The 27,759-nt window shown below is 40.4% G+C and overlaps 1 protein-coding gene across 5 annotated transcripts in view; it reads left to right on the top strand.

Moving 5' to 3' along the window:
- Nucleotides 1-4,209: 4,209 nt before the first annotated feature.
- The window catches only part of MARK3 (microtubule affinity regulating kinase 3), a 65,094-nt gene continuing 41,544 nt past the window's right edge, over nt 4,210-27,759 (top strand). The window contains exons 1-3 of one of the 5 annotated variants that reach the window (XM_067295026.1): nt 4,210-4,464; nt 17,569-17,760; nt 23,926-23,979. In XM_067295026.1, coding sequence (XP_067151127.1) covers nt 4,414-4,464; nt 17,569-17,760; nt 23,926-23,979 — 297 coding nt within the window. In that variant the 5' untranslated portion in view covers nt 4,210-4,413. The remainder of the gene's footprint in view (nt 4,465-17,568; nt 17,761-23,925; nt 23,980-27,759) is intronic. The other 4 variants (XM_067295025.1, XM_067295027.1, XM_067295028.1 and 1 more) reach the window with 4 other exon arrangements.

Genomic DNA, 27,759 nt, shown 5'->3' on the forward strand with positions numbered 1-27,759 from the left:
CTTTCCACCGTTGTTTTCTCTGCTGTCAAAAAACCATTTCATCCTGGCCTTGCAGTGGGTTACATTTGGGCCTGAATGCTTTTCCTAATTATAAATAAGCATAGACTATTGATTCAGGTTGCAGATAGTAATCAGTACTTCTCTATCAATTGTTTTGTCATGCACCATTTTCAAAATCACACATTTCTCTTTCCTATTATGAAATACTGTTAAGATTGTGTATTCTTTGAAAGTTAAAATTTTAAAAACGAATACAAATAATTATTTTAATTTTAAAGGCAACACTGATGATAGAACAGCCCTGGAGATCTTCCACTGCATGGGATTATCTTAGAATTTCTAAGAAAAAAACAAGGTATCAGATTATCCAGGCAGCAGAACACAACTCACGCAGAGTAAGACAAATAATATTTGTTATAATCCTGTGGCTTTTAAAAATGTGTTTTGTAAAGGCTTTAAGAAACACTGAAGTCATATTGGGGTTAACAATTATCGGTCTAAACTGATATTTTTGTATAAATCAAAATGATTTAATATTTGGACAGACTCCCAGCTGGTATATATTTTCATAGCTCCAGTGGACGAAGAGGCAGCTGTAACAATTACATTAGCTGATTCTCTACTTGCCTCTACCAGCTGAGGTCCCCAGCCTAAAGTGAGGTGAGGGGAATATAAATACCTCAGTAAGTTCTGCATTTGCAACCTTTTTTGCAGAATGAAGACTCAAAAAACCACGCTTTTGAATAAATTAAAAATTATTCCTTATGTTTCCCGCACATTGTACTCAGTTCCATCATTTTTGCTCTGATCACAAGTGCTGTTAAATTTATGGTCTACTCTGTATGTTCAGTGTAGTGTTACAGTGAATAGCCGTGACATTTAATGTTCCAAAGAAAAAAAATCTGAATTCTTCACAATAACAATGTTGTTTTATATCGTATTGTTTTCTTTTATTTTCAGCGTGCAGTGATGGTCAAGAAAGTGACATAAAAATGGCACCTTAACTAGCGTATCGGCTTCCTGTGCATCTTTGAGTCATGTTCTCCAACTTTACTAATAAAAACAAGTTTTTACAACTGTTAGCATTATAGAGTCAATACAGCTCAAAATGTAAGCTGCAGCTTATTCTAGATAATGTACAAACATTGTCATCTAAGTCCCGCTTACAAAATCACTGTCACTATCACTAGTGATAACACAAGAAGCAGAAAACACAACTTGATTGAGATCTCTGAGTCTTCAGAGCCTTTAGATAGGAAAAATCACCTCCTGATTTGTGAATTCAACTTAAGCAGTGCTTGATAACATCGAGAATATTTATAGCAAACAAAGCAATAGGAAACTCGTGCCATCATTTTTTGACTACGGCAGCATTTTTACAAAGAAAGTGAATACACTTTGAAATTAACACATCTGTTTAAACATGAGAAACAGAGCATATAGCAACAATGAGATATAAAAGAAAGTAGCTACTACGCAATTTGTCATTCCTTGTGCAAGCTTCTGCTATATGGAAAAAAACAACACTCATCAATGTTGCTGTTTATTGGCAATAGAGCAGCAAAATCAGCTGCTATCTTTGTGGTCTCAAGGTCTTTCTTCAAAATCACTTTGCTAATCAGAAATATAACGCTGAAAGAAACAAAGGTTCCTTTCCCACAACTCCCCTTTCCTCTTTGCCCCCTGCCCCTTTTTGTTTGGGCTGTGAGTGTTAAATGGGGGCTTTACTGAAGTCAACAGCAGAACTCCTACTGCATCAACAAGTCTACGACTTTCACCTAACTGTCTGTAACTGCATAGTTTAGATCTTATCTGAGTGGAAGGGTAATATTAGTATACATTAATAACATTATGCTTAGCTTATTTAAATATCACTTAGCGTCTGTGCCCAGACACGGCTCTCAATTCTGCCAACACTCAGGACAGGTAAACTCATACACACGACACCACTGCTGAACACGGCATGCTGCTTATACACGCTGAAAACTACTCCCAGGCTTACGCGCTTGCAGTTCAGTACTGTGATATTAGCTGCAGTCCCACAAACGCAGGATGAGAGCATCAGTCAGGTTAACAACCAAAATAGATCTCTAAGTCTATTTTTATCCTTTTTCTGACTCTGTCATAAGTCAATTACCATTTTTTATAAGCACATTGTAAAGAACATATTCTACTGGCAACTGAAAAGAAAAAGGCGAAGAAGCAGCAAAAGCAGAGAGTCAGGAGATCTGGATAGTTTTCCTGGCTTTCCTTCAGGCTTCGTGACTGACCTTGGCAAATCAGATAGAGGCAACTCCCACCCAGTTCTCAGTGCAGCAGGTCCTGCCTGCTGCTGGAGGAGAGCGGCACCACTACGGATACCCAGAATCTGAGCGTATATGCACATGGATGCATAAATATGTTCACAAATACGATTGTCTGCACAAGAGGGAAGTACTCTTCAAATCCCCAATCCCTGTAATTGATACAGGGCAAGGAGTTAGCTTGAGAGCGAGGCAGGAAGATGTTGCTCTCTGCAGATCTATTGGCTTTTCTCCTTCTGCAGGTCAGGCGTCACGGAGAATTTTGTAGTCCTGATGATGAAGTAACAGACAAGCAACTCATTTATTGGGCAGTGTTCAAAGGCTATTTCTCCTTGCCTGTGTCTCTAAAAGCAAGGAAACTATTACCTACATGATAGGATGGATTTCAAGGCTAAGCTAGTAAATATTTGTAAGAGACAAAGTTTGTCAGATAAACTGTGCTTTAGAAAGACAAAATGTTATCACTGTGGTGCCAGATCTCCAGAGATGCCAAGTTTCTACAAATCCCACCAAAACTAGCATTTGTTCTACAGAGGTTCACATTTTCTCCCTCCCCCCAAAAAACCCCAAAACATCACAGAAATAGATGTTGTTTCCAAACCATCTATATATTGAATATATGCAAGTTACTTTTCTTTGCAGTCTTTAATTCATAACTAGTTCTGCTCATGACCATATCAAGGCCTTGCACACTTAAAAAACGATTGTGCAAAGTAACCGCTGGACATAGGAAGCGCGAAGTTCGTGCTTCGACAGCACAAGCTTCCACCCTCCTCCAGCAAAGGAACGAAGCACAGCCCCGGCATTAACGCTCCGAAGGGTAACACCGCAGCCGGACGGGGCTAAGCTCAGCCCTGCCGAGAGCAGCCTCAAACCTTCGCCGCCCGCGGGCTCCCCTCCTCGGGGCGCTGGCTCGCGCAGGGAAGGCCGACCACAGGGCAAAGAGGCTTTGGCAGAAGGAGACCTAAGGTCCGGATCTTGCTTGCAGCCTATCGCGCAGCTTGCTCCGAGCACCGCTAACCAGCAAAGCACGTTTATTTACCGAGAACTGTAACATTCCCGCTGCTCCCTGCGAGCCCAGCAGGATCTGTCCCCGCATCCCTCCCACCGGCGAGGGGGTTGCGGCCAGCAGGCACCCCCCGCGCCGCCGCCGGCCATCGCCGCCCCGCGGCAGGTGTCTCCCACCCGCCCGGCTCGCACAAGGCCCCCGCGGCGGCGCTCGCACCCCGCGGGCGCCCCCCGCGCTCCCGGGCTGCCCGCCGAGGCCGGCGGCGGCGCGGCCTCGCCCCCAGGCGCCGCGGCCCCCGCCGGGCCCCTAGCAACAGCCCCCCTCCCCCCCCCGCCCCGGGCGGCGGCGGCGGCGGCGGCGGCGGCGCGGGGGGCGGGCCCTTCCGGTTCATGTCGGAGCTGGGGCTCGGCGCGGAGGAAGCCGGGCGGCCATCTTGGCTCGTCCGGGAGCGGCGGCGGCGGCGGCAGCGGCGGGGCGGGGGGGCAGGCGAGCGCAGCACGGGCGGGCGGGCACCTACCCACCCACCTCCGCCAGCGCGGCCTGCGGCGCGCCGGCCTTCTCGGAGCCTGGGGCGGGCTGCGGCGGGAGAGCAGGCGGAGCAGGATGCGAGCGGAGGCCCGGTGAAGCGGCGCTGCAGGGGCGAGGAGAGGCGAGGCGAGCCCCGGGGCGGGCGGGCCCGCGCCAGCCCGCGCCGCCCTCCGCGGCTGCCCCGCGCCCCGCCGCCGCCGCCGCGCTCCATGCGCAGCCCCGCCGCCCGCCCGCCCGCCCGCCGCCCGGCGCTGAGCCCTCCGCCCACCCTGCTCCGGCCGTAGGATGAGCCCGGCGGGCGCCGAGGGGGAGACGCCGCTGCTTTCCCGCGGGGGGGTCTAGCCGGGGCGCGGGGCGCCGCCGCCGCAGCGGCAGGGGAGGGCAGGGCAGGGGGGGACACCGAGGCGACGCCGCCCCCCGCCGCCCCCGTCCTTCATGGTGGCGCTCTGCGACCACCATCGCGGAGCAGCAGCGCAGCCCGTCCTCGCGGGGGGGCCGCGGCGGCGCCGGGGCTTTTGTGCGCGCGCGCGGGTGTCGCTGTGGCGGGCAGCGCTGCCGCCCGCCTGAAGTAAAATGTCCACTCGGACCCCATTGCCCACGGTGAACGAGCGCGACACGGAAAACGTAAGTCCCGCGGCGGGGGGGAGAGGGGGCTCCCCCGGGCCCGGTGTGTGTGGGGGGGGGGGGGGGGGTGGTGAGCTCTGCCGGCCTGTGCAGCCGCATCGCCCCCGGGGCGCCGCTCCGCTCCCCTCGGGGATCCGCGGGTCGGGCGCGGAGAGGCGCCGCGGCGGGCGGGCGGGCGGGCGGGGGAGGCCGCGGGGCCCCGTCCGATGCTGCGGCCCCGGCTTGCGGCGGCCAGGTGCGCGGCTGGTCAGAGACTATAGGCAGTAATTCAGCTGGGGTAGCGGTGGGCTCGGTGACCTACATAACAGGCCTTTTCTTTAATTTGCATGGTTCTAGCTGATAATGACGCTGTTCTGCCAGTCACCTGTTCAGATGACATTAAAAGGTCCTCTTTCTGAAATTATCCTCTCAACTAGAGAGCCTGTTCCTCTTTTATTTATTTATTTTTTCTCCCTAGGAAGATAGGGCTTAAGAATATAAATACTTTGCTTAAAACATGCCATTTTGTTCCCAAGCTGAAGTCAAATGCTGTGTTAACAATCATACAGGTCGCATGCTAAAGGGAAAAAAAACAAAGTACTGCCACATGAGCAGATAGCCAAAAATGAAGCTTGGTAGGAGACTCCCTCTCTGCAGATAGGAGCTGTATTTCTTGTAAGTTAAAACTCACTTGATCCCACTGTACCCTGTCTAACCATTATTCTGTTTATCCTTTGGGTGAAACGTAAGCAGCTCTGCAGAAGGGAGGTGTCACTCGGTCTAGGTCTGAAATGAGTTGATAAGTAAACTTTGTATTTAGCCTCTTAAAAGGCTACCTGATGTTCTTTATAAGTCAGATGCCAGACTTGATGGAAGAGGATTTTTTTGAAGGGTGCTTATCTTTTGGATTGGCATGAAAAGTGGAAGCTTTGGTTAAAGATCAGGAAAAACTGCTGGATTGTTCAGTCCAAGAAAAGTGATGGTAGCCCCATTGTTTAAAACAAGACCAGACAAAGCGTTAGAAAACATGCTGCATGGAACAATTGCTGCATTACTAGGGATTTGGATTTTATTGACATAATAGGCACTTCTAACTTCTGTGATCTTTATTTGTTTTAGCACTTGATGCAACCTGCAGGCTAAGAGCTATATTGAGCAAAAAGCCAACTAAGCATATTTGGTTGTAAAATCTCAATGAGCTTCCTGCCTTGTGGAAGAAAATAACTAAAATATTGTGTGGCCCTCTCTATGCCATGGGGAGAGGTGAAGTTGTCACATACTGTACAAAGTACTTCAGAGTTTATTCAGATAATTATTTTAGTCTGTAAGTAAACCCGACTGAGGTTTTCAAGCTCCACTTACATGTATCAAGGCCGCCCAGTAAATCACTTTAGAAACTGTTCGAGTCAGGTTCCTAACATAATTAATTCAAACTCTACTATAGATAACTTAATGGTGGAAAGACTTGGTATGTGCTTGAGGAAATGTTATTCACAAGCTGTGTGTTCTAGCACTTGGAGTTAGATTTTACATGTCTTCCACTTAAGGCACCTCGTTCTCACTTCAAAATATTGGACTAACACTTCTATTTAGTAATCTTCATAATTTACCATACAGGGATTGTCTTGCTTGCAGATGAATTGCCTTAGGTTTTGATTAAGGCAGATCTTTTAACTGCTGTAATTTGGGCTGGTGACCACAGAAATACCTGTAGGTAGTGATATTGGTGATTACTCAGATTAATCCCTGCCTGTCAAATCCGCTGAAACAATCCCACAATACAGTACTACATTCCTCAAAGAGGTACTCTCTGGTATTCTGACCATTAGCTATTAAGGCACCTAAATGCATGCTGTTAAGCGTTGCTAAAATGAAATTTTAATATGATATTTAGTTTGTCCAAATTACCTCTACCGCTGTAAATGCATACAAAATTATTCTTCAGTTCTATTTTTTGCTTCAAAATACAGCATTTTTGCAACTTCAGCTAACTGTTCTTCCACCCTAAAACCTGATGTTTATTGGCAGGTAAATTGAGCCCTTGATTCTCTTTCACTTCAGTGAGGTTTAATTAGTTACTATTCATAGGATTCTTTGAAGTTCCATGGGAAGATGCTTTAGAAGTGCCAGGTATTCAGACAGCCTTTGGGCCATAGCCATAGACCCCCTTAATGTCTTCTCTCTATTTGGAAGATTACCACTGCTGACAAAGGCTTGGCTGGTGTTGAATCTGGTTTAAGTGTGCTGATCATAGTTTATCCTGCCTATACTTGCATTTTTGAAAATGAAGTTAGCCTCCAGAATGATGGCGAACACAAATTATCATTGTCTATGCTTGCAGCTAAACCATGTTCAGCAGTTGGCAATTCTTGTGGAATAGACGAGGCCTAATTGTCAGTACTTGCTCTTCTTCTTCTTCTTCTTCTTCTTTTTTTTTTTTTAAGGTAGCGCATACCACTTATTATTGAGACACTTCAATGCATATACTGCTAAGGTAGAAATACAGTCCCAGTGACTTTCCCCAAAACCTACTCACGGCTATCAAACCTTCAAGTTCAAGATTAAAGGATCTGTGGCTACAGGTCACCTGGTTTTGAGAGGAAAGGCATCCCAAATGATCTGTGATCATAGGAACTTCACACTTGGACAGTTGGGAGCTGGCCATTTGCCTGCAAATTTGCTCCTCACTGCAAAGGTAGAGCAACTCCTTGCTGGTGGTGCCTTTTACAGCAGTGGCTGTCAGCTGCTTAGGGAACAGGAGTGAAGGAGAGGATCAGATCTTTTTTATTTTCTACAGAATTTTATGTCCTGCCTATGGGAGAAGAAGCAACAGAGGCAGAAGAGACCTTCTTCCCCCAAAACTGAGAGAGAAGGTAGACGCAGTAGAAGGACAGGAGAAGGAAGTAGAAGGACAGGAGAAGGAAGACGCAGTAGAAGAGACACAGAGGAATGTGCATATGGCAGGATGGAGGACAGCCAGTGACAAAGAAACAGCAGCAGAAAGAACAGATTCTGGAGAGTAGGACAAATATATTCAGGAAAAAAATTCCCAAAGAATGGCAAGGTGATAGAGAATTGTGGATAGAAACAAGGAAATACAGGTGGTATAGTTTTTTTTTTTTTTAAGAGCATGAAATAGCAAGAGAAATAAGCATTTTTGAATGAACAGTTTAATCTGAATCTCTGTCTTCATTGCACAGCTGTGTTTCTGTAAAAAAAAAAAAAAAAAAAGACTAAGGTAACTGTTTTGAATGTGTTAGTATTGCAGACCAATCTGAATTCAAAAGGCAAGTAATTTGAGGAAAAGCAAGACTAAAATATACTGTTATCTCCATGGCTGTGGCTAATGGGAAAAATTTGCTATTGAAAAATGCCAAGGTGATGGCAATTGTGCTTGTTCAAGCCTATACAAAAGGATTCTGTGCAGCAAAACTGTCTCATTTCCTTTTCTTCATTTTAAAAAGGGTTAGTAAGTTTAGGGTTAGACCCCAAAATTTATTTTCAAGACACTGTGGGGGTGTGTGTGGTAGCTCTTGATTTATTACTGATTAGATCTGAAATGCATTACAGCATTTACAGACAATATGCAAGCTCACATTATTCTATATATTATTTATCACACTTCTCCTATTACAAATAGATCTGTGATCAGAATGCTTTCTTCCATAGTGTGAAATCATTTTTTTTTAAAGGGCAGGTTGGGGGGAAGTGTGCCTGTGACCAAGAGTTCTGTTAGATTTTCTTTTACAGGGATGTCTAGGTTCTCTTACATTTTTCACCATTTATAAACATTTTGTTTTGAATTAGATTTAGGTGAAGGTGACAAAATAACTAGAAATAAAATGTTCTAGGAATTTATCTGGGATGTACTTTTTATGAAAATTTTTGCTGAGCAGGAAAATTCTTTTTATGCATTTCATAGTGCCTGGGATACCCAATAGGTACAGTACTGTGCTTGTACTCAAAAAGAATAACCTATATTGTATAGTATTGTGTTTCACTGAATGTTAGTATTTTAACATTTTGAAGTGAGATGTTTCACTCCTCAGCTCTGCTAAACAACCTGTGCTGTATCAGTTAAACATTCGCTTTCACTGTCAGCTTGAACTGATGTAGGGCTGCTGCAGGAATCAGTCCTGGCTGCCTCTTCCCACCTATCATTTTTGTTAGAACTAATTATTGTGTAATTGTTTTAAAAGTCTGGTCAGCTCTGTGATCTGACTAAAATTAATTCTTAAGAATTTCTTTTTCCCATTCTGTGTAGCTGTTAATACTGATGCAAAGGAGAGAATGGGAGTGTCCAATTCAGGTGGGAAAAGGCTAGAAACACTTCTCACTACTTTGTTTTAGCTTGGTTAAAACCAATCATAATATAGCACTGTAAGGCTAGGATAACTTGTGCCACAACCAAAACCAGAGGTACATAACTGCAGTTATACACCTTTCTTGTGTTCTTGTGCTTCTGGTAATTATTTTCTTCCTCTTTACATCATTTCAGTAACTCAGAAAAACTAAGCTACAGCACCATAAGCCAGAAGTTGTTAAAAAGTCAGGTGTTTTTGTTTGTGTGTTTTCTTTTTGCCATTGAATGTGACTTAAATTGTGGCCTTAAAAGTAGCAATCTGCAAAATGGAACCCAACTACAGAAATTACTGGAGGAAAATAAGACAAGTGGAAATACAGTTTTTTAGTACACTGAACTTCCGCAGACGACTTCCAAGGCTTTCTTACTGGTTCACTTAATACCCTTACCTGCTGGATTCTCTATCTTAATTCTAGCTGAAAGGCACTGTCATGTTGATGTAAGCAGATGGTTCCTGTTGACTAAACGTCTCAGGTGACTCAAGCATAAGGAATTTTAAGAGTGGAGGCATTTGTCTCTGGATTTCCATTTCATATGGCATATAAGTAGCGTGTGTCTGCAACTTCCTCTTCCTTTCAGGCAAATAATGCTGCCTTGTGGAAGTCTGCCAGCTCAGAACTGGAGGTCACTTCTTTTAGGCTCATGGCATATTAATTTGGCCCTGCTTAGTTTGGAGAACATCTGCCCCTAAAAATCTTAAAATATGTATGGTGAATAGATGCTTACTGCTCTGAGTGCACTTAAAAATAAACCTGAAAGGTACTGAGTATGGCTGTGGTAACACTCAAGTCAGTCCCTGGATGAAACCCTTGGGTTAATAAGAATTCTTGGCCCATAAAAGAGCAGCTTTTTGAGCTCTGTGTGTGTACATATAAGCAAAAATTAACTTTCAAATCAGATTTGTTCCTGCAGGGTTAAAGCCTAAACAAAGTTTTCTATCTGCAAGCTCAATGTGGTCTTTGAAAACCAACTGTGAGAGTTTTTTTGTTTAGCATGTAATTACTAACAATGATGATTCTGGAAACAACTTAGTTGGCAGTATTGTTGATGAAGAATAGAATATGGTTGGCTCTTCAGCTGTTATTCCCCAGGCTGATGTCAATAAATATCAATTTTAATCAGGAGTAAAGAAACTTTGGCTTGAAAGATATGATAAATGTCAGATCTTGATATGTAAAGTAACAAAAGACCTTTTAAAAGGCTTTTCTAAACAGCACCAGACTTATCTTTTTGAGTATGTAAGCAGAATTTCTTCACTGTTGTTGTGTTCAGTGCTAATCAGGGAATTACAAATTGCATCTCTTTCATACGCTGCTGTGTAGAATATGAACCAAACTATATCAGATACATCAGCAGAGACGTTGGTGCCTGTGTGTTTAAAGGCCTCGGCAGGCAGGGTCTGCCAGGTCTGCGAAGGCGAGCACCTTTCCTTTGGTGAAGGCTGTTAGTGCTTAGCTGTGGGCGCTTTCCCACTCCCCTCGGCAGGGGAATGGTGCCGCGCTTTGTCTCTTGCTCTTCCCACAGGCTGTCTGGGTGAGCGTGCAGGTGTTAAAGGCAACCCTTTTGTTAGTAATATTCCCTGTGTAGAGTGGAAATCTCTTGGATGTCAGTCTGTACTGTCAGCCTCCATCAGGCTGCGCAGTATAGTGACTTGAATTCTGTTGTATTGGTTTTGATTTGAAGCTGGCTTGTCCTGACTGTTGCTTTTTCTTTCTTTTTTCTTTTGTTTTTTTCCCTCTCCCTGCTGAGGGAAGGGAGAATTGGGAATGTGTTCTGAGAGGTATAGCCTGTGTGTACTGAAGATTGTATTTACTCTTAAGGTTCTCTTTTTAAACTGGTTATTTGACAAATATGACCTAATTAAACTAGCCAGTCATTTTTGTGAAGGGTCATACCAGTTTAATAAATGGGTAGAATAATAGGCCAAGAATTGTGCAGTGAATTCTTCACCTTTTGAGAATGGAAACATCCAAATCAGTCTTTTCTTTCCTTACCTGGCTATAATGTGTTTATAGAAGGTCAGTTTATTTCTTTTGCTGAATTCTAACCATTCTAGCTGTTCCACTTGATTGCAGCAACCGTAATGGTAGGACTGAACAAAACTTAAGTCAATAAATCTGCTTTCATGGATTGATAACTTTAATGCTACATCAGAGAGTATTGTCCTTCATAAGACAGCATTTAGAATTTCATGAGATGGAAGGGATGACTGTTTGTCCTTAAGATCGGTTATGCAGCAAGCTCGTTTAAAAACTACTTTTAATTATATGTACCCAGACCGAAGAATTGGTTATTCAGATATCAGGCCCAGTATGACTGTGCTTACAAAATCTGTCTTGCTCAGTGTCCTGCTTCATGCACTGACCAATAGTAGAAGGGAGATAAAAATATGGCCAAACAAAGAAAATCTTCCCATGATATCTTCCTATTTTATAATAATTGCTAATATAGAGACTCCCTGAACAGTATCTTGCATATGGACAATTGTGGTTAAATGTTTGCTTTGAAACCCTTTAGTGGTTACCAAAGATTTAAGTCTGTGTTTTGACTTTCCACTAAAATTCCTTCATAAGCAGCTGCAGGATGCTCTGCTGGCTTGAGCTATGCTTTTTTATGGGCATGTCTGTGCAATAAGACACTACCTCTGAGAATATTCTTAGGACTAAGCTTTTTTCTCTTGCACTGAGTAGTACTCGGCAGTCTGTATGTTCTTAAAGATGTTAATGATAAATGTTAACAGCACATTGTTAGGAAGGGCTGCAGTAAAGTTAGTCTTAAAATGTTTGGTTTTAAATATTGTGGTATTTTAAAAATCTGTGTCAAATTCCTGATACGTTTTTCTATAAATAAGAGTGCTATGAAAGGATGGGGGAGGGAAATTACTATGTATTTCTATTTTGTGTCTCCAAATTAGGGTAAGAAAAAAACTTGCTTAGTTTTTCAAATGCTCATTATGTCCTGGAATGTTTAGATTATTAACATTATAAAGGATAGACTTGAAAACACAGATTTTTCTTATTATAATTAAAAATGCTAAATCTAATGAAACTATCATAATTCTTACTGGTCTGACAGCTTTCCAAGGGGTTCTGTAATATCACTTTATAATATTTCATCCAAGGATGTGGTAAAAGCTAAGGTAATAGACGTTCCTAGAGATATTTGTGAAATTAAATTTTAATAGTTCATCTGATTGATCAGAAGGTTATTTTCACTATTGTACAAAATAGATGCTTTTAAACAAAATGTTAATACTATTTGTCCTCCCCATTCTAGAAAGAAAGCTTCCTACTTAATATGCATAAACATGGATTTTTCTGCTCTTGGCCATTCTAATTTCTTAATATTTTTTCAGCTTTTTGAATGGATTTCAGATTCTCTCTCTTTCAGGTTGTTTCAGCTGTTGACACCTTCCTAAGTATTATAAGAACTTTGACACTAGTCATCCTCTCTGTCCTGTGTGTTTCTAATGTTCTGAATGTTAAGATATCTCTCATCAAACAGCTATTGGATAATGCTAACATTTACCAAAGAGATATCAGTTGTCAACACCTTCATACTTCATTTGCTTTTTACTTTCTTTTCTTTCTCTTCATGCTAATCATTATCTGGCTATGAAAGGATGTCGGCTCATCATTGGGGGAAGGCTTTTGCGAAAAGGTGGGTTTTGCATTGTGCTCCAAATGTAGTTGGTCTTAGGCTCAATCCCTCCCTTGCAGTAAGGACTCTCACATCTGAAGGTGTTCTACTCCATTTCCAAGTTTTTCTGGGTTGAGTAATGTCAGTGGGGTTTGGGGGGGAGGGGGCTGGGTTTGGGGGGGGGGTGCGAGTTGAGTAAAGTTGTCTTATTAGCTTGAAAATGGATAGTTTTGTTTGGAAGTCACTTCTACCATGCGCAGAAAAAGCTTTTAAAGCTAAGACTTCAAAATGGAACCTGATGCATGCCAAGATTTGGAAGAAGGTGCTGTCTTGTCATGAGTGGAATTCAGGAGACCTTTTTTTAAAGAAGATAGTGACTCTGGCTAGCCTCAGGCCGCATAAAGTGTGCAGTCTTGTGGCTTCACTTTTCTATCTGCAGTATAATAATAGTCTTTCTTGACCTGACCATGGTGTGAAGATAGGTATTCTGGGACTCGCTCAGGCCTGTGGTGAGTGTCACAAAAGAGTTTTACACTTATGGAGAAAGCATGTCCATGAGATACAGCTCACCTATCACAATGTATGAAGAAGTACTAGAAATAAACATATGCTTGTTTTAAATGTTATATTTTAAAGGCAAAAAAAACCTTCTTGTGGAAGGGTTTAGCCATACAAATGCGGATCTGGGAAAAAAGCCTGAAGCTGAACAAAATCTTTGGAAACGGAAAGGCAAAATCTGCTAATCTGAAGGTCTGTTTAGGAAAAGACAAATGACTTGCATCTCAACGTAGGAAGTGGAGGATCCTATTAATATTTCTCCTTGGTGAGATAGGAATTGTTAATTTGATGATGGTTTTGTTGCATCAAAGTAGCTGCTGAGGAAGTTACCCTGGGAAGTAGCGAGGTTCAGCCAAGTCCTATATAAGCCACTGCCTGACTGAAACTTTTTCTGGACTGTCTATATTTGTCCTTTTTGCCTACAACATTTAGTTTTTCTTCCCATCTACCCCCCACGGCTTCTTGAAAATGATTTGGGTGGGAGAAATGCTTTGTTTTACTTGTTTTTGAGTTTATGGCTTTTGGTACTGTATGCTATCAAGCCCTCTTCCTTCATTTCCATAAGCAAAAGAAAATCCATGCTGAAACTGGGAAATGGTTCTCTGCAGCTTTAAGAAAGTTTGTGTTCTGCTCAACATAAGAATTCTGTATTTGACAGAGGAAGGAATTGCTGGTAGATCTACTTATGTGAAGTGAAAGAAAGTCCAAATTAGATGTGCTCGTAAATGAGCCAATTTATGCAGAGCTGAACACAACTATGAGCAAGTCAGTTGGAGATAACTGAACTGCTTAGGGACACACTGCTTGATTTCAAACACTGCAACACAAAAAGGTCTTGCTCTTTTAAAGAAATAATCTGGGTTAGAGGAGATGACAACCTTCATGCAGGGAGTTTGTATTAAACTTACCAACACTAAATACTAATGAATTCACAGCTGTTAGTTCCTCTCTTTAAGTGCAAAGATAGAAAGTTTGAACAAAATGATAGGACACAAGAAGTCATTCCTCACTAGAACTAAGAACAGTGAAGCTCTCCAGATATGTTAATTGGGATGTTTTACTACATGAAATGGAACTTGTTAATACAGGAAAAACTCCTTTTTTACCTAGTATTGTTTATATAGAGTAAAATATGAATAAGGTCAGTTCTGAATAACCCGTACACAGATTTTCTGGTCTGGGAGCAAGTTGTACCTGACGTCCATGTCTGAATTACCTTGGTAAAAGCTAATTCTGTTCTAATGCAGCTTATCAGTTCAAGCACAAGGCAGAACAAATGTAGATACTCTGTTTCCAGAGCCAGCCATGTGGTTCAGAAACCAACCTACTTGGTGAATCTGTATGCTGTGGAGCCTGAGCTAATAAACCCTGCTTTGGGGACAGGAAGGCCCTTGCTAAAGACAGCTTGTGTGCCTGTACTGCATGCCTAGATCCGGAAGGGCTGTCTTCTAAATAGTTCTGCTGTACTTCAGTTTCCAAGGTAGATTATCAACTCAGTGTAGTGCCATGTAGAACAGCTGTATTCCTGGGATACTGTACTTGAACCAAAAGTGAGCCTTCTCACATACCCAAGAAATATCCTTGTGGCCCTGTGCAGGACATCCCCAGTCCCTGATTTGCTGGGAATAGCGATGTTGGAGGATGTTAATATCTACCATCAGCAGTTGCTGCTTCTTCTAGCTGGTCTGAATAACTTGACGCTTGAGTGTACCAAAAATGCTGACAGAAGTTCTCTGCATTGTGTGTTGCAAGTTTTGTTGGAAGCCAAAGTTTAGGGAAGCATAGAGGATTGGTGTTGCTGTGCCAGTGCCTTCAGAGGGAAATAAGATGACCTGAATAATTACTGTCAGCCTGGCATTAATGGTATGCAAAACAGTGAAATAACTGATAAAAGATTTCAGTTTCTTCAGGATACAGTCGAGGGTACAGTTCCTTCATTTGGGCTCTTTTGGGGGAAATTGGTCTTGTCAGTCCTTTCTTAAAGAATGCTTGACTGATAAATGTTGATCCAGTTGTGATAGTTCTTGAGATAAAGTGAACAAGGAATTGTTATCAAGCTCTTGTATTTCTAGTGGATCTTGTTATGGATGCACTTTTTGTTCCTGTGCTATTTATTAGCGTTTCAGAAGAAAAGTATAATGTTGCTCCTGAAAACTTTTGTGTAGGATAAAGATTCCTAGAGTACATTGGGCAGGAAGGGCTGATCATTAGGAATACATAATAAGCTGGATGGAAGGAAACTGTATTTCACTACAGCCATACATGAGATCATACATCTAAGGAATAAGGATGAAAGTCACTGTGTGTGTTAAGGGAGGGGAAAGCAATAATTCTTAAAACAGAGTTGGGGCTGATGTTGGGTGATCAGATATACGTGGTCTTCTGCCAGGAGGGGTTAGTTCTGTCCATGTGCGATCAGTGGAGTGTTGAATGGAAGATATAATCTATGTTTGGTCCTGTCGCAAGTGCTGTTGGGATAGCGTGTCCAGCTCTAGCATGAATACAACAAAAAGATGTTGGAAGAATTGGAGAGGGTTCTGAAAAGAACTACACAAGATATTTTCTAGTCTTTAACCATTCTTACAGCAGCCTGTTTAGGGAGTTCAATATATATATAGTTTATTAAGGTGAAGGGGTAATGTGACCATAGTAATTAGGTACCTACCTGGGAACTAGAAATCTGGTAACATTGCAGCTGGTAGTGCTAGCCAGCCAATAGCAAAACACTAAAGCAAGGCTGATACTAAATCTTTATATACACACCACATGGGTTTGGGGGGATTTTTTTTTTTTGAATGATAACTATTGAAACAGCTTCCCAAGAGTTATGGTAGACTCCCTATTGCTGGTATTTCTTAAATGAAATGAATGTCTTTTTTAAATATTTGATCATAGATGTTGGGCTCAGATTAACAAACCAGAGTCAGAGTAAATGGCAACAAAGTTACGTAAGGTTATTAAATAGACTTGCCAAATGTCAGGCAGCATGTGTGTGGTCATTTGTGCATGCACCATGATGGTTAGCTGTTTAGTTATGATCTCACATTCCTATGTTGCCATGATTTTTAAGCTGAGTTACTCTATGCCAGATTTTTGGCAGTTCCTACTGGACTTCAGCAAGAGGAGTAGAAGAGCTACAGCTAGCACAGAAAGGAGTTGGAGGGATAGATAACTGAATAGGGGGCCATTTGTGGCTGGAATAAGGAACATGGAACATTAAGCGATGAAAGGAACAGAGGGAGTGCAGGACGAACGGAGGTAACATTTCACTACCATGTATGATACAGACCTCGTGCAATGAGAGAAAGCTATTGGGATATTCAAAGGAACTTTGAAGTTCTCTTCCTAAACTTCACTAGGTACTTGCTTAGAGTTTGAAGTGGAAACAGGGTTCTTTGACATTTGGGTTAAGCAAAGATTTAATTGAGGCAAATACTTCTAGGTGAATGTAATTGCTTCAGAGAAGTATGCAATCAACAATACAAAGAATCAGAAGGGATAGTTGGAAAATTTAGTGTTTTAAGAAGGGGGAAGAATTAAGCAGGAATATATTCTGCTTTCTCTCCTAAGTCTACTCTGGATATCTTTAGGCAGACAACAAGATCCTGGAACTCTGGAATGTCAGTAAACTTAGCCTATAATCTTCTGTGTAACCATAAGTTTGCTCCAGCTGATTACTGAGCATTTCTAACTAATACTTTAATTAGTGAAGTTAGCGTATTGACCTCAGGCATGAGCTGAGAACTAAGGGAGATGAGGGGAGACTTACTCTTTTCTGAAACAGGTACTCTATCAGTAAATGAAAAAGTATTTTGCTGTTATCTTAACCATATGATCTAATGAATAAATAAAGAATAATATAGCTATAATATGTCCCCTTTCATTTATACAATTAATATATATTCAGAGAAACTAAATTAAAGGAATCCAGCATGTACCTCAGATCTCACTAACAGGTGGTCAGCCATTTAGTATCTGGGGTTTCGATATGATCGAGATCAGTAAGCTTTTTTTCCTTGTTCTCTAGAACAGCTTGGGTATTTTCAGACAATAAGTTTTTTAGGAACAGGAGCTCAGTACAAGAGGAAAATCCCCTCTAAAAGGAACTTTTATTATTTTATCAGTAGTACTAAATTGTATGAGGGTGAATATTTTACTGTCTGTTCTTTTGGAAAATTTTTGTTCATGTGTCCTTTCAAAAGTCTGTCCCATTCTAGTTAGGAAAGGTAATGCAATCAGGAAATAATGTCAAACACCTTCATATTCCATAACTCTAACTTTGAAGTTCATGTAAGTTACTGAAAATGCTTAATTATTATTGTGGTTCAGCTGTAGTTCTACTTGGTCTTTACCAGGTGATAGGTTATGAAATGGATAATGTGTTATGATCTGAGAACCTCTTTAGAGTCTGTGTTAGAGTAAAGTTCAATGAGAATCTGAAGTTTGAATTGGATCCTTTGAAGGTTTCTTCAAAGGAGCTGCTAATGTTTTTGAATGTTGTACACTTATCATTGATGTGTTTTGTCTTCATTTCTCAATCTTATCTGTGTATGTTTTTGTTGTAGCACACGTCCCATGGAGACGGACGCCAGGAAGTTTCCTCTCGAACTGGGCGCTCTGGAGCTCGTTGCAGGAATTCTATAGCTTCCTGTGCAGATGAACAGCCACATATTGGAAATTATAGACTTCTTAAAACGATTGGAAAGGGGAATTTTGCAAAAGTGAAACTGGCAAGACACATCCTTACTGGCAGAGAGGTAAAGTGGTATATGTGTAAACAACAGGGAATTGCAGTAAGTCTGAATGTTCTCTTGGAGTAGTATCATCAAAGTCTACGACTATTTAGCATTTTTACTAGACAGCATTGCCACTGTTGTAGGAAAAAATAGAAATAGAAAACTGGATTTTCTTTTTAGCAATGATTACAAAACAGTTTTTCTTTCAGTGGTCTCTTAATTTTGTATTTTTCTCAAGTCTCTGTCCAACTGAACTGTGTTCAAGTTTGCTACTAGAATTCCCTCCTAAATTTTCCATTCCCCCAAAAGGGCAAAAAATATAGCAATTAAATAGACTTTCCAGAAAGACTGTTTCTTGGTATATCTATGTTGCACAGTTCAGGGCTGTGCTGGAGGTGAAATTGGGAATGGGAATTAATATAGTTTCTTGATTGTGGTGCACTGCTTAGCTTTGTGAAGGAAATACTGTGTGTGGGCTGGTCAAATGTATCATCCCAGGATGGTTCTGCTAGTATCTGCACTGCTCGACTGCCCTGGGACGTTCCAGTCTGTTCAGCCCTGGTTTGTGTGTCTGTCGCTCTGTGGAGTGTGGTGTAGACAAGCCTTCTCTTTTATCTCTTCATAGTGTCTAACACAGCTCCATAATCAGCTTCTGCATGCCGTTGCAGTGTAATTAATAACTTCCATCTAATGATGGTTCTGATTTGGTGAGCTATATTCCTCTTTGCTTGTTACAAAAGGTGTTTCTTGTTGCTATTCTTACTAGTACTAATTCTGTGTACCGCAAGATGAAGAAACACCTTATAGACCAAGTGCTTGCCAAACCTATCTAATGAAATAAATGCTTGTTGACATCAGCCAGGACTTTTAAAGAAAGCTAAGTGGCTGACTGTAGCGTTTTAGGTGAATTTCTTTTTCTGAGTTAATATGGAATCAGTAGCCCTAGGAGCAACTGAGGGGTCGTCATTATGGCAGAGTTGTTAGGAGGGATTTTTTTTTTTGGCAGTTTTGGTGATCAGTTGTCTTCTGATATTAAAACTAGTGCTGCTTTCTAGACAAAGCTTCTGTTTATTTGCTTTCCACTTAAGTTCCCTTCTTCTTTTTTACTGATATCTAACACAGGAAATGCAAGTACTTGGTTAGTACTTACTTGCTGCTATTATAGGCATGGGTGGTGAAGATAAGTATCATGTGGGCTTTTGTCACGCGTTGCTTTGCAAAAATTGAAGCACAGTTTTGTTTTCTTTTTTTTCTTTAATGCACATAACTGTGTATTAACCTTCGATTTAGTACTTTTGATTGAAACTTCAGCAAATAATGTGAGAGTGTAAAATCTTTGGCCAAACTCATAAAGATTTAGATATTAACTTTCTGTAACTCTCATGGTATAGGTTTCATGTAATCAAGTCAGAGCATAAATACTTTCCAGGATCTAGACATTGGTCCTGGTTACCTGGAATGAGTGGCATCCCTTTGAAGGGAACACTTAAGTATATTCCTGTAAAAGTAGCTCAAGGTATTTTAAACTTCTTTCCCCTTTGTAAGAGGGATTTGTAAAATGTTCTCTTCCTGCTAGGTGAACTATACTGCATTGATGATAATTACAGGTTTTAGATATGTATGACCAGAAATGTTCACAATATGCTGGATAACAATTTCCAGTATCGCTAATTTTTCCTTACCCTTGTAGAAGTACTTATCCATCTTAAGACTGCACCTTCATGGTAGTCATGTTGATTCCCACCCCACCCCTCCCCCGTGATCAGTGGCTGTACCTTGTACTTTGTAGTGCTGATTCTCACTTTCTTTGAGAACTATAGTCTCCAAGGTTGTTCATATCAGTTTTCTATTGTATTGGTGATGCTTCTTAACTCTTTCAACAGACTTACCATTATAGTTTGACTTCCTGTGCCCAGGTCACTGATACAGATATTAACAAAACTAGTCCCAAGTCTGATCCTTGAGAAACTCCATTACTTGTTTATTTCTAACCTGAAATCTCTCTATCCAGTTTTCATTAATTAAAAAAATCTCTACCTACATTTCAACTTACTGACTTCAGTAGTTTCCATGTGTCCTCACAGATGAGGCTTTACTATAGTCAGGATAGTTGTATCTGCTGTGTTCTGATCTTTATTCAGAGATGGGACACAATTAACTGCGGGAAAATATGTTGCATTTTATCCGTTCTCTCCATTTCCCTAATTTTTCCTTTCAAATCTTGAGCTAAAAGATTTTGTGGTAGTTGGGTCTGTTAGAAAGCTTGCAAGTGCCTTCTTCACTTCCCCCCTTTAAAAAAAAAAAAAAAAAAAAAAAATTAAGTGTGAAATCTGATAATTTCTATTCCTGTGCTGCCATTTGTTACTCGCTAGTTGTTAGAAATCTCTGCTACAAGAATGCTGCTTTTTTGTTGTTTTTTTGTTGTTTTTTTTTAAATACACCACTCAAGTCTGGGATAATTTTCTCAGTCTTACCTCAGGTTACACTCATCTCTCTGAATTTCTTTCACCTTATAATATTTTGTTTTTATATACGCATTCCTGTTGGACATCCTGTTCTTGTTCCTTTTTTTTCCCAACGCGTATATTGAAACCTAAACTAAAATATTTATTTAGTTTTGGGTGTCACACTTAAATTAACTTTCATCTCTACCATATCCTTGCTGCATTTTGACCCTGCTTATCATCTTGTCCTTGTTATCTATGTGGCTATTCTTAATGTCTTTTGAAAGGTCTAGTTCAGTTTCACTTTATGGCAATTCCCTCTTTATATCTCTATGCTGATTAACTTCTTAATCATGCAGCAGATCCGTACTTTTCTGTTACTTCTTGCAGACGTGGGGGGAGGGTATGTTTGTTTAAGTGTTCTTCTGGGGTAGTTCCTACATCTGAAGCCCTGCCCTACGAATTTTCCTGGTCCTTGAGATATAGCTCTCATGTTTCCAACTGGAGTAAGTTCCAGGACTTTTTTACACTTCCATCTTCAGGATATACCTGCAAAGATGCATAGTGAGAGTCTACTCTCGAATTACAGAAGGGGAGAAATGTGCAATCCGTCAGGGGAGGATCAGAAAATAAGCTTAACTTGGGTGTTTGAGTCACCCTGCCAAGAAGTGCATGTCCTTCTGTGCCCTGCAGAGGTATTGAGGGTTAGCTTCACCACACCAAATCTGGCATTTGGAAATATTCTCCTTTGAGCTCCTCTATCTGGTAGACTTTTTTGTAGTCTGTTTACCCTTTTGAAATCAAGAATCTTCATTGTAAATCTGCTTTTATTAATTTTTTGTCATGCATTTTATCATCTTAAATCACATTAATAAAAGCAAGTCTACCTTTAAAAGGTTATTTCCTCTGACAAATTTTCCACACTTATCAAAATTAATCTAAAAGATAAAACTACCTTTTGCTGTTTGGCTGTGATTCCAACCACCTTGGAAAAATATATGGACCCTTCTGTTTGTTAGAGGCATGTGTTCAGTCAATATGCAGGAAGTTCAAGTTTCCTGCTAAGACAGAATTTGCTCAAAATCCTTTCAGGATCCAAGTCTGACTCGAAGGAATCTATTGTCCTTTTTTTCTTTTCTTTTTTTCTTTTCCTTCCATTGAAAAAGAAATCAAATTTAAGAGGGAGAAAATAATAATTTGAATGGAAGCAATTTGGCCAAGTTGCTCACAGCGTCTCAACTTTTTTTTTTTTGACTGCTTTAATAACTCCTGCATTCCAGCCATGTAGGAGGAATGTCTCAAGTGTTGTTACTGTGAATGGTGAAAGCAAAGTTAATTTTAATTCTACTAATATTCTCACATAAAATATCACAGCTGATGTTGCACAGTACTGGTGTAGGTGGACTTGCATTCTTCCAACATTGGCCACAGCACTCCATGCTTGAAATTTTTCCAGGTTTGCTTTATGTATAGAGAGCAGAATCTCTACTTTAGAAGGCAGTTTGATGCTTCATTAACTATGCTTAATAAAACAGGATTTTTTTCCTCAAGCTTGTCAGGAATATTCTTGGGGGCAGGCTCCCATTGCTTATGGTTTGGAGACCTTGTCATGGAGCCTGAATTTGTTCCCTGTTCTTGTCACTCCAAGCTCTCGAAGTCAGTGTTAACACATTGTAATTTCAGTGTTCATACAGATGGGAATTCTCTAAATTCACCTTGCCTTTAAGGTTATATTTAGTGCACTGAACAGTCGTGCAAGTCTACCTTTCAGAAAATTGAGGTGTGTACCGTTGCTGTATCTGCAGGGCTGAAATTGTTTGCCAGTGTCAGACTTTTCTGTTCATCTGGTGCCAGTGCACAGAGGTAACAGGGGACTTGTGTTTTGCAGGAACCCAATGCCTTAAGAGTTCATGGGCTGAAGAAACTTTTTTTTTTTTTGGTCTTTCAAAATTCATCAGAGTTAGTACAGCTCAGACACAAATGTAACTTGTCCTCTGAGTAGGATGTGCTAAACAAGCAAACAGCTGTGTTCTGTAACATTGTCTTGAGACACCAGATCATTTTAAAATAACATTATTCTCTGTTGAAAAAGGTAGTAGTCACTCTGTATCCAGTCTAGTTTGAAGAGGTTGCAGAAAGTAAATAACTTTGTTACCTAGGTGAGAACAGTTCAACAGACATAAAGGTAGAGATAAAATCTTTCTTGGTTTCGTACACAGCTGCAAATATAAAATTGCCTATTGCTTAATGTTTTGTTTTTGAAGTGATTTCTCAAGATTTTGTAGTGGAATTTTGCCTCAGGAAATAGTGATCTTTAATTTCAATAGCATGCATTAGAAGAAAATATTCCCCAAACAAAAATGTTCTTAGATAGCCTCTTGGTGACCTCACCATATGATGCACCTCAAATTTCAGTTTCAGAAAACCCCATACTCATTATACAGTTCCCTGATGTACCCAAATGTCGAATGCTGTTTTGCTTTCACCCTCTCCGTCATGATGTTCCATCCATCCATGCGTTTCTGCACTTGAATGGAGGGCGAAAAGTTTGGTTTGTTTTAAGGTATTCTTTATTCCATATGTTTCCAACCCCAAGTTCGATGAGAAAACAGAGACGGCACAGTGATGCAGGGAAATGGGAGCTGTGGCATAGGAAGGAGCAGTGTCTACTATTTGAGCCAAAAGTTCAAGGGGAATTGAGAGCCCTTGCCTAGTACCAGTAAGGTATTACAATCAGCTGAGTTGCAGCATCTTGCTTCTTTGAGAGGCACCATCCCCCTGGATCCTGCTGAGTTTCTTTTGGCATGCTTAACTTCTAATTTTGGATGGAAAAATACAAATTGGCATGTAATTCTAGGAAGAGTCCCCCTTCCTGTTCTAATTCATCTTGTATCCAAATTGCATTGCATTACATTGAGGTTCATCTCTGCTGCCTCTTCATTGTCTTAAATCTTCAGGTGCTAACTGGTTACTGTGGTACTGAATTTCTCTTTCAGTTATTTTGTGAAATTTTTATTTTGTTCTTTAGCATTTCTGTGCAGTATTTACTGAGAAGATGAAAAGCAGTAAAGGAATAAACTTTTCTAAATCGTTGCAGTACAGTTCATGGGTCTTTGTTAACACAAAAGGGTAATATTTCTTTTCCTATCTAACAAGGAACAAAATGATACAAACATTCAGTGAATTTCCAAAGATGAACTTAGTTCTTGCAGAATTTGTACAGCATTACTTTCAATTTGCTATGAAATTTGTGCTTTTAAAAGCATCTTCACAAATTGGCATTCACAGTTACTACTGCATATTCTGTAGTGTAATTATACTCTGTAAATATAATCTGTAGGCATACTGCTGTCTATCAGGGTACTATCTAGTATTATAAGTTCCACTATAATATGATGTATTATCCACTATAGTATGATATAATGTAGTATATAACGTGTATATATATATATGTGTGTGTTATAGTCTTATGTCAAGCAAAAGACAAAGTGCTCTTAGTAGCCTTAAAATACTAGAGTTTTTTCTACTGTCCTGTTTAGTATGTTGCAGTAGAACTAAATTATCTTTCAAGCATTAATTCCAAATGCTTGCAGATTAAAACAGAATACAAGTATATAATTTTCTGAAGAAACTTTTTGGGGCTATTTTCATGTTTTCCATTTCTGTTACTAGACCTATCTTTCTTGTAACGTGGCTACAATTGTTCATACTGAAAATATTGATTTAATAATTCTTCTTGTAGGTTGCCATAAAAATAATTGACAAAACACAGCTGAACCCAACTAGTCTACAAAAGGTAGGTTTTTACATTTAATCTTTCAACTGTTTTGTAACTTGTTTCCTTTCACCACCTCCTTCCATTAACCCTGAATGCCTGTGCTGGAGAATCTGAAGCATTGCATTCCTTGCACACATCTGACTATTTAGTAACTGGGTTTGTAACAGACATTTTTGACAGCCCTGCAGTTGTTCAAGATGCATATGTGGTTTTATAGATGAGTTCCTACAGAGCTGTAAACTGAGAAAAGTGTTGCTAGCTCCTCTTGTTTTAAGTTAATGAAATCTCCTGAGAAGTAAACTCAGTAAGATGTCATCTGGCTTCCTTTGTCTCTAAAGTACAGTCTAACCCTGCAGAGAGGATGTTTGCGGTTTGATGTCATGCCCCCATGTCTCCCTCATGCTGGTCATTTTGTTAAATTTACAAATACAAGGCTTGTTCTGTCCCCTTAAACTGGCCATGAAAATGCTGCCTCTGGACTGTACGGCCAAACATTATCTATGCCTTCATATAGTTTCCAGCAGAAAAGGTGCTGTGGTTTTTCAGCAACAAATTTGAGCATGGCTATTCTGGTTTCTTCCCTCTAGCCTCAATTGTTTTGTGTGCTGTTACAATTGTATTGCCTTATCTATTTTAGTAAGTAGTGATAAGTCTTGCTCTTTCATCAAGCAAGCCAATCTGCTTTGGAGTGCCCGCAGGAAGTACATTTAAATGTCACTTTTACCTAGGACTTTTCTAACTCTGTCCATTCTTTTAAGTGCTGCAGTCAAAGGCTTTTTATTTACTTTTGTATACTTTGATAAAAAAGCTTCATGCAATGTTTCTGTTTGAGAGAATACCCAGAACTTACCTGCAAACAAAATTAAATTGTACAACCAGAGTAAACTGAATAATATACACATTTGGATTTTATGCAAATACTAAAAAGATCGCATGATTAGATGTTTTTATCAAAATTAAAGCTGCAAAGGAAATTGGAAAAATACACAAGTTCTTACATTGTATGACTTGAGAGACGAAGAATAACCTATAGAAGAAAGACTGAGTCTTCCAAGTGGGTAGCAGCTTTGGTACTTCCTAGTGACTCTTTAGGCTGTGTAAAAGGAAATAATGTGGTTCCAGTTTTCTCACAAGTATTTTCAACTTAATCTCTGACTTTCTGGTAATTTCTGGGAAAACAGGGAGGCAATAAAATGTAAATTAGGTTATATGGTAAGTTAGATAAAGTTGATTTGTTTGGCAAACGTGTGCAAATCGAAATACCTAGTAAATAGTTGTAACTGCTTGGAGCCCTTTGAAGGGAAACAAAAGCTATGTCTCTGTCTCAGTTGTCTTTTTTTTTTTTTTTTCTCCAAAATTTATAAAATCAGATTTTTAAAGTGGGATTTGTGGATTGGTACTGTCTATCACTAGGTTCTGAGCATCAGTGACTTTTTCCTTCTTAAATGGGAGTCTGGAGGCTTGGTACAAAATAGCGGGGTAGAAATCGGATCAAATTTGAGGAGTGAAATTGCTAAATTGCTCATTTCTGTAAGGTCATTTGGCATATGAACACAGAAGAAGGTCTAGCAAGATGTAATGTAGGTGTTCTCAATTCAGAAACAAAGTCGTTTTCTTAATTTTAAGTGCCTGCTTGTCATGGTAAACGGAGTAAAGGCAGACTTTAATACACAATGCACTACTTATGAATTTTGCTTCATCTAGGCTTTTTGAAACCTCTTCCCCAAATTTTTCCCCCCAGTAGTGTCAGCAATGTCATAGTCTCAGTGTATTCAAAGCAAACTACTTGCTTGTAGATTCAGGGGAAATGAAAATGGAAGTGCTGCTGACCTTGCACTTCTGGAGGGAGCAATAAAATATTTGAGGTATGGTGGGGAGGGAAGGGCTGTGCAGAGAAGAGGGTATGGTGTATAGTGTCTCAGCTGTGGTGTTGCTGCGTATCATGTTCGTCCTTAGGTGGTGAAACGAGCAGTGATTGACTTAGTCTGCTGAGTCCAATCCTTTGTCTCGCATCTTCCACACCGACACTTCTGCTGCCAGAAAAAAGTTACCCTTGTGAAGGCCCTGCCTTCCTCTCTAAAGCAGTAGCAGTCAGTAAGGTACTGGTGGCTGCAGGTTTGGCAGTTAAATATTCAGCAGTGCAATTCTTCACAAGAAGAAGGGTTCCTGTCTGCTGCTTAGGCAGTCTGTGGTAGCCCCATGCAGCTACTCTTAACTGTTGTTTTGGGATCTAATTGCTACTCTACTGCTTTTCTTAGTGAAGAGGAAACTGTAATGGGTACTTCCCTGCTTTAAAAGAAAAGGGAATTCTTAGAGCTTTTTTCCCATGGCAGCGCTGTTAGTCATATTCATTATTCTCCAAAAATGTACTCGTGTACCCAGTCCCTGTGAATATCAGTCTCACTGGAAGCAAGTGTTGGTGCTGCAGTAGTTCACTTCCTCCTAAACAAAAAAAAAAGTTTGTTTTGTTTTTTTTTATTTCCTTTTGCATAAGTAATTCCATTATATGCAAGATTTTTACCAAGACTCTGTAATAACACTAAATCACTTCTCATTTTCCTTTTTTAGAACTTGGCTCCTCAGCCAAATATTTTGGTTGTTATGTGCAGATGTGTTTGCCACTTGTTTGGGCACCTTGTTTTGTATAAGGCTTTAGAGTTCTTAAACCATCAATTTTAATATATACTGTGTGCTTTTTCGCCCTTGGTCAATCAGTATTTTAAAAGATGCAAGGAAAAGATGAGAATTTAAAATGCATAGACTTTTCTGATCATAATGTATTTTGCCTCTGTTTTTGAGTTGTGATCTGTTTGAGGCAAATTTGTTCTTGCATTGTGTAAAGGCCTCCTGAGTGGGGCTCCCAATTATATATAGGGCATATCCAGTGGGGAGTTACCAAGAGAAGCCTAATACGCAGTTAAAGCTTGAACTGGCTTAGGACAGTATCTTGTGAACATCTTTCTCCCTTTGGGGGGACGGGGGCCAGGATATGGTAGAGCTCTGCATCTGGCTGGTGTACTGACTTGCTGTTTAGCAAACGTTTCCCTTTTTCCGTGTTTTTATAGTCACTTGTGATTGAAACTCTTGCAATATCTAATGCAGGAACTCTTCTATTTTGTCTTTCAACGTGTACAAAGACAGCTTAAAACAATAGTTCCTTCTCCCACCCCCTCCTTCTGCTAAGGAGTAAGCGCAGTAAAGCTCAGGTAAAATTGATACAGGGTTATTACTCAGCATGCATCTGTGCTTCCATTGCTAAGTTTCTTTTTGTTCAGTTTGTCCACTAGCAGTATTAATTAAATGTAACTCTTTCCATATATCTAACGTGGCTTACAGTCAAAGGACTGGGCAACAGCAAAGCTGAAAGCCATTTATTTTGCGGACTGAGGCTGTTTGTCTTTGCCGAGAACTATTTGTAGAGCTCCTGTTGACTGAAAATGAGCTGTTCAGCAAGTCGGGAGTAGTTTTTAATCTTTGTATTATAAATTAAACTGATAAGTACAGTTTTAAGTTGATAGTCTGCCTTTATGGTCTTATTAAGACAAGTAAATTCTTACAATGAAGAAAAATAACTTTCCACTTCTGAGTTGAGAACCTTGATGTTATGTCTTGCTACACCTTCTTCTGTGTCCTCATGTCAAAGGACCTCAGATTCAGCGGTGTGTTTTGTTTGTTTGTTTTCCCCATGATACCTGACTCTTTAATGAACTGTAATGTGGGCTTTAGAAAGTATGGAAATAGGGAGTACTTCATTTATTGAAAGCTGATGCACACAGTGTTTTGGGGGAATGAATGTGG

This window comes from Apteryx mantelli, chromosome 4 (genome assembly GCF_036417845.1).
Source record: "Apteryx mantelli isolate bAptMan1 chromosome 4, bAptMan1.hap1, whole genome shotgun sequence".
In the NCBI taxonomy this organism is placed as follows: domain Eukaryota; kingdom Metazoa; phylum Chordata; class Aves; order Apterygiformes; family Apterygidae; genus Apteryx; species Apteryx mantelli.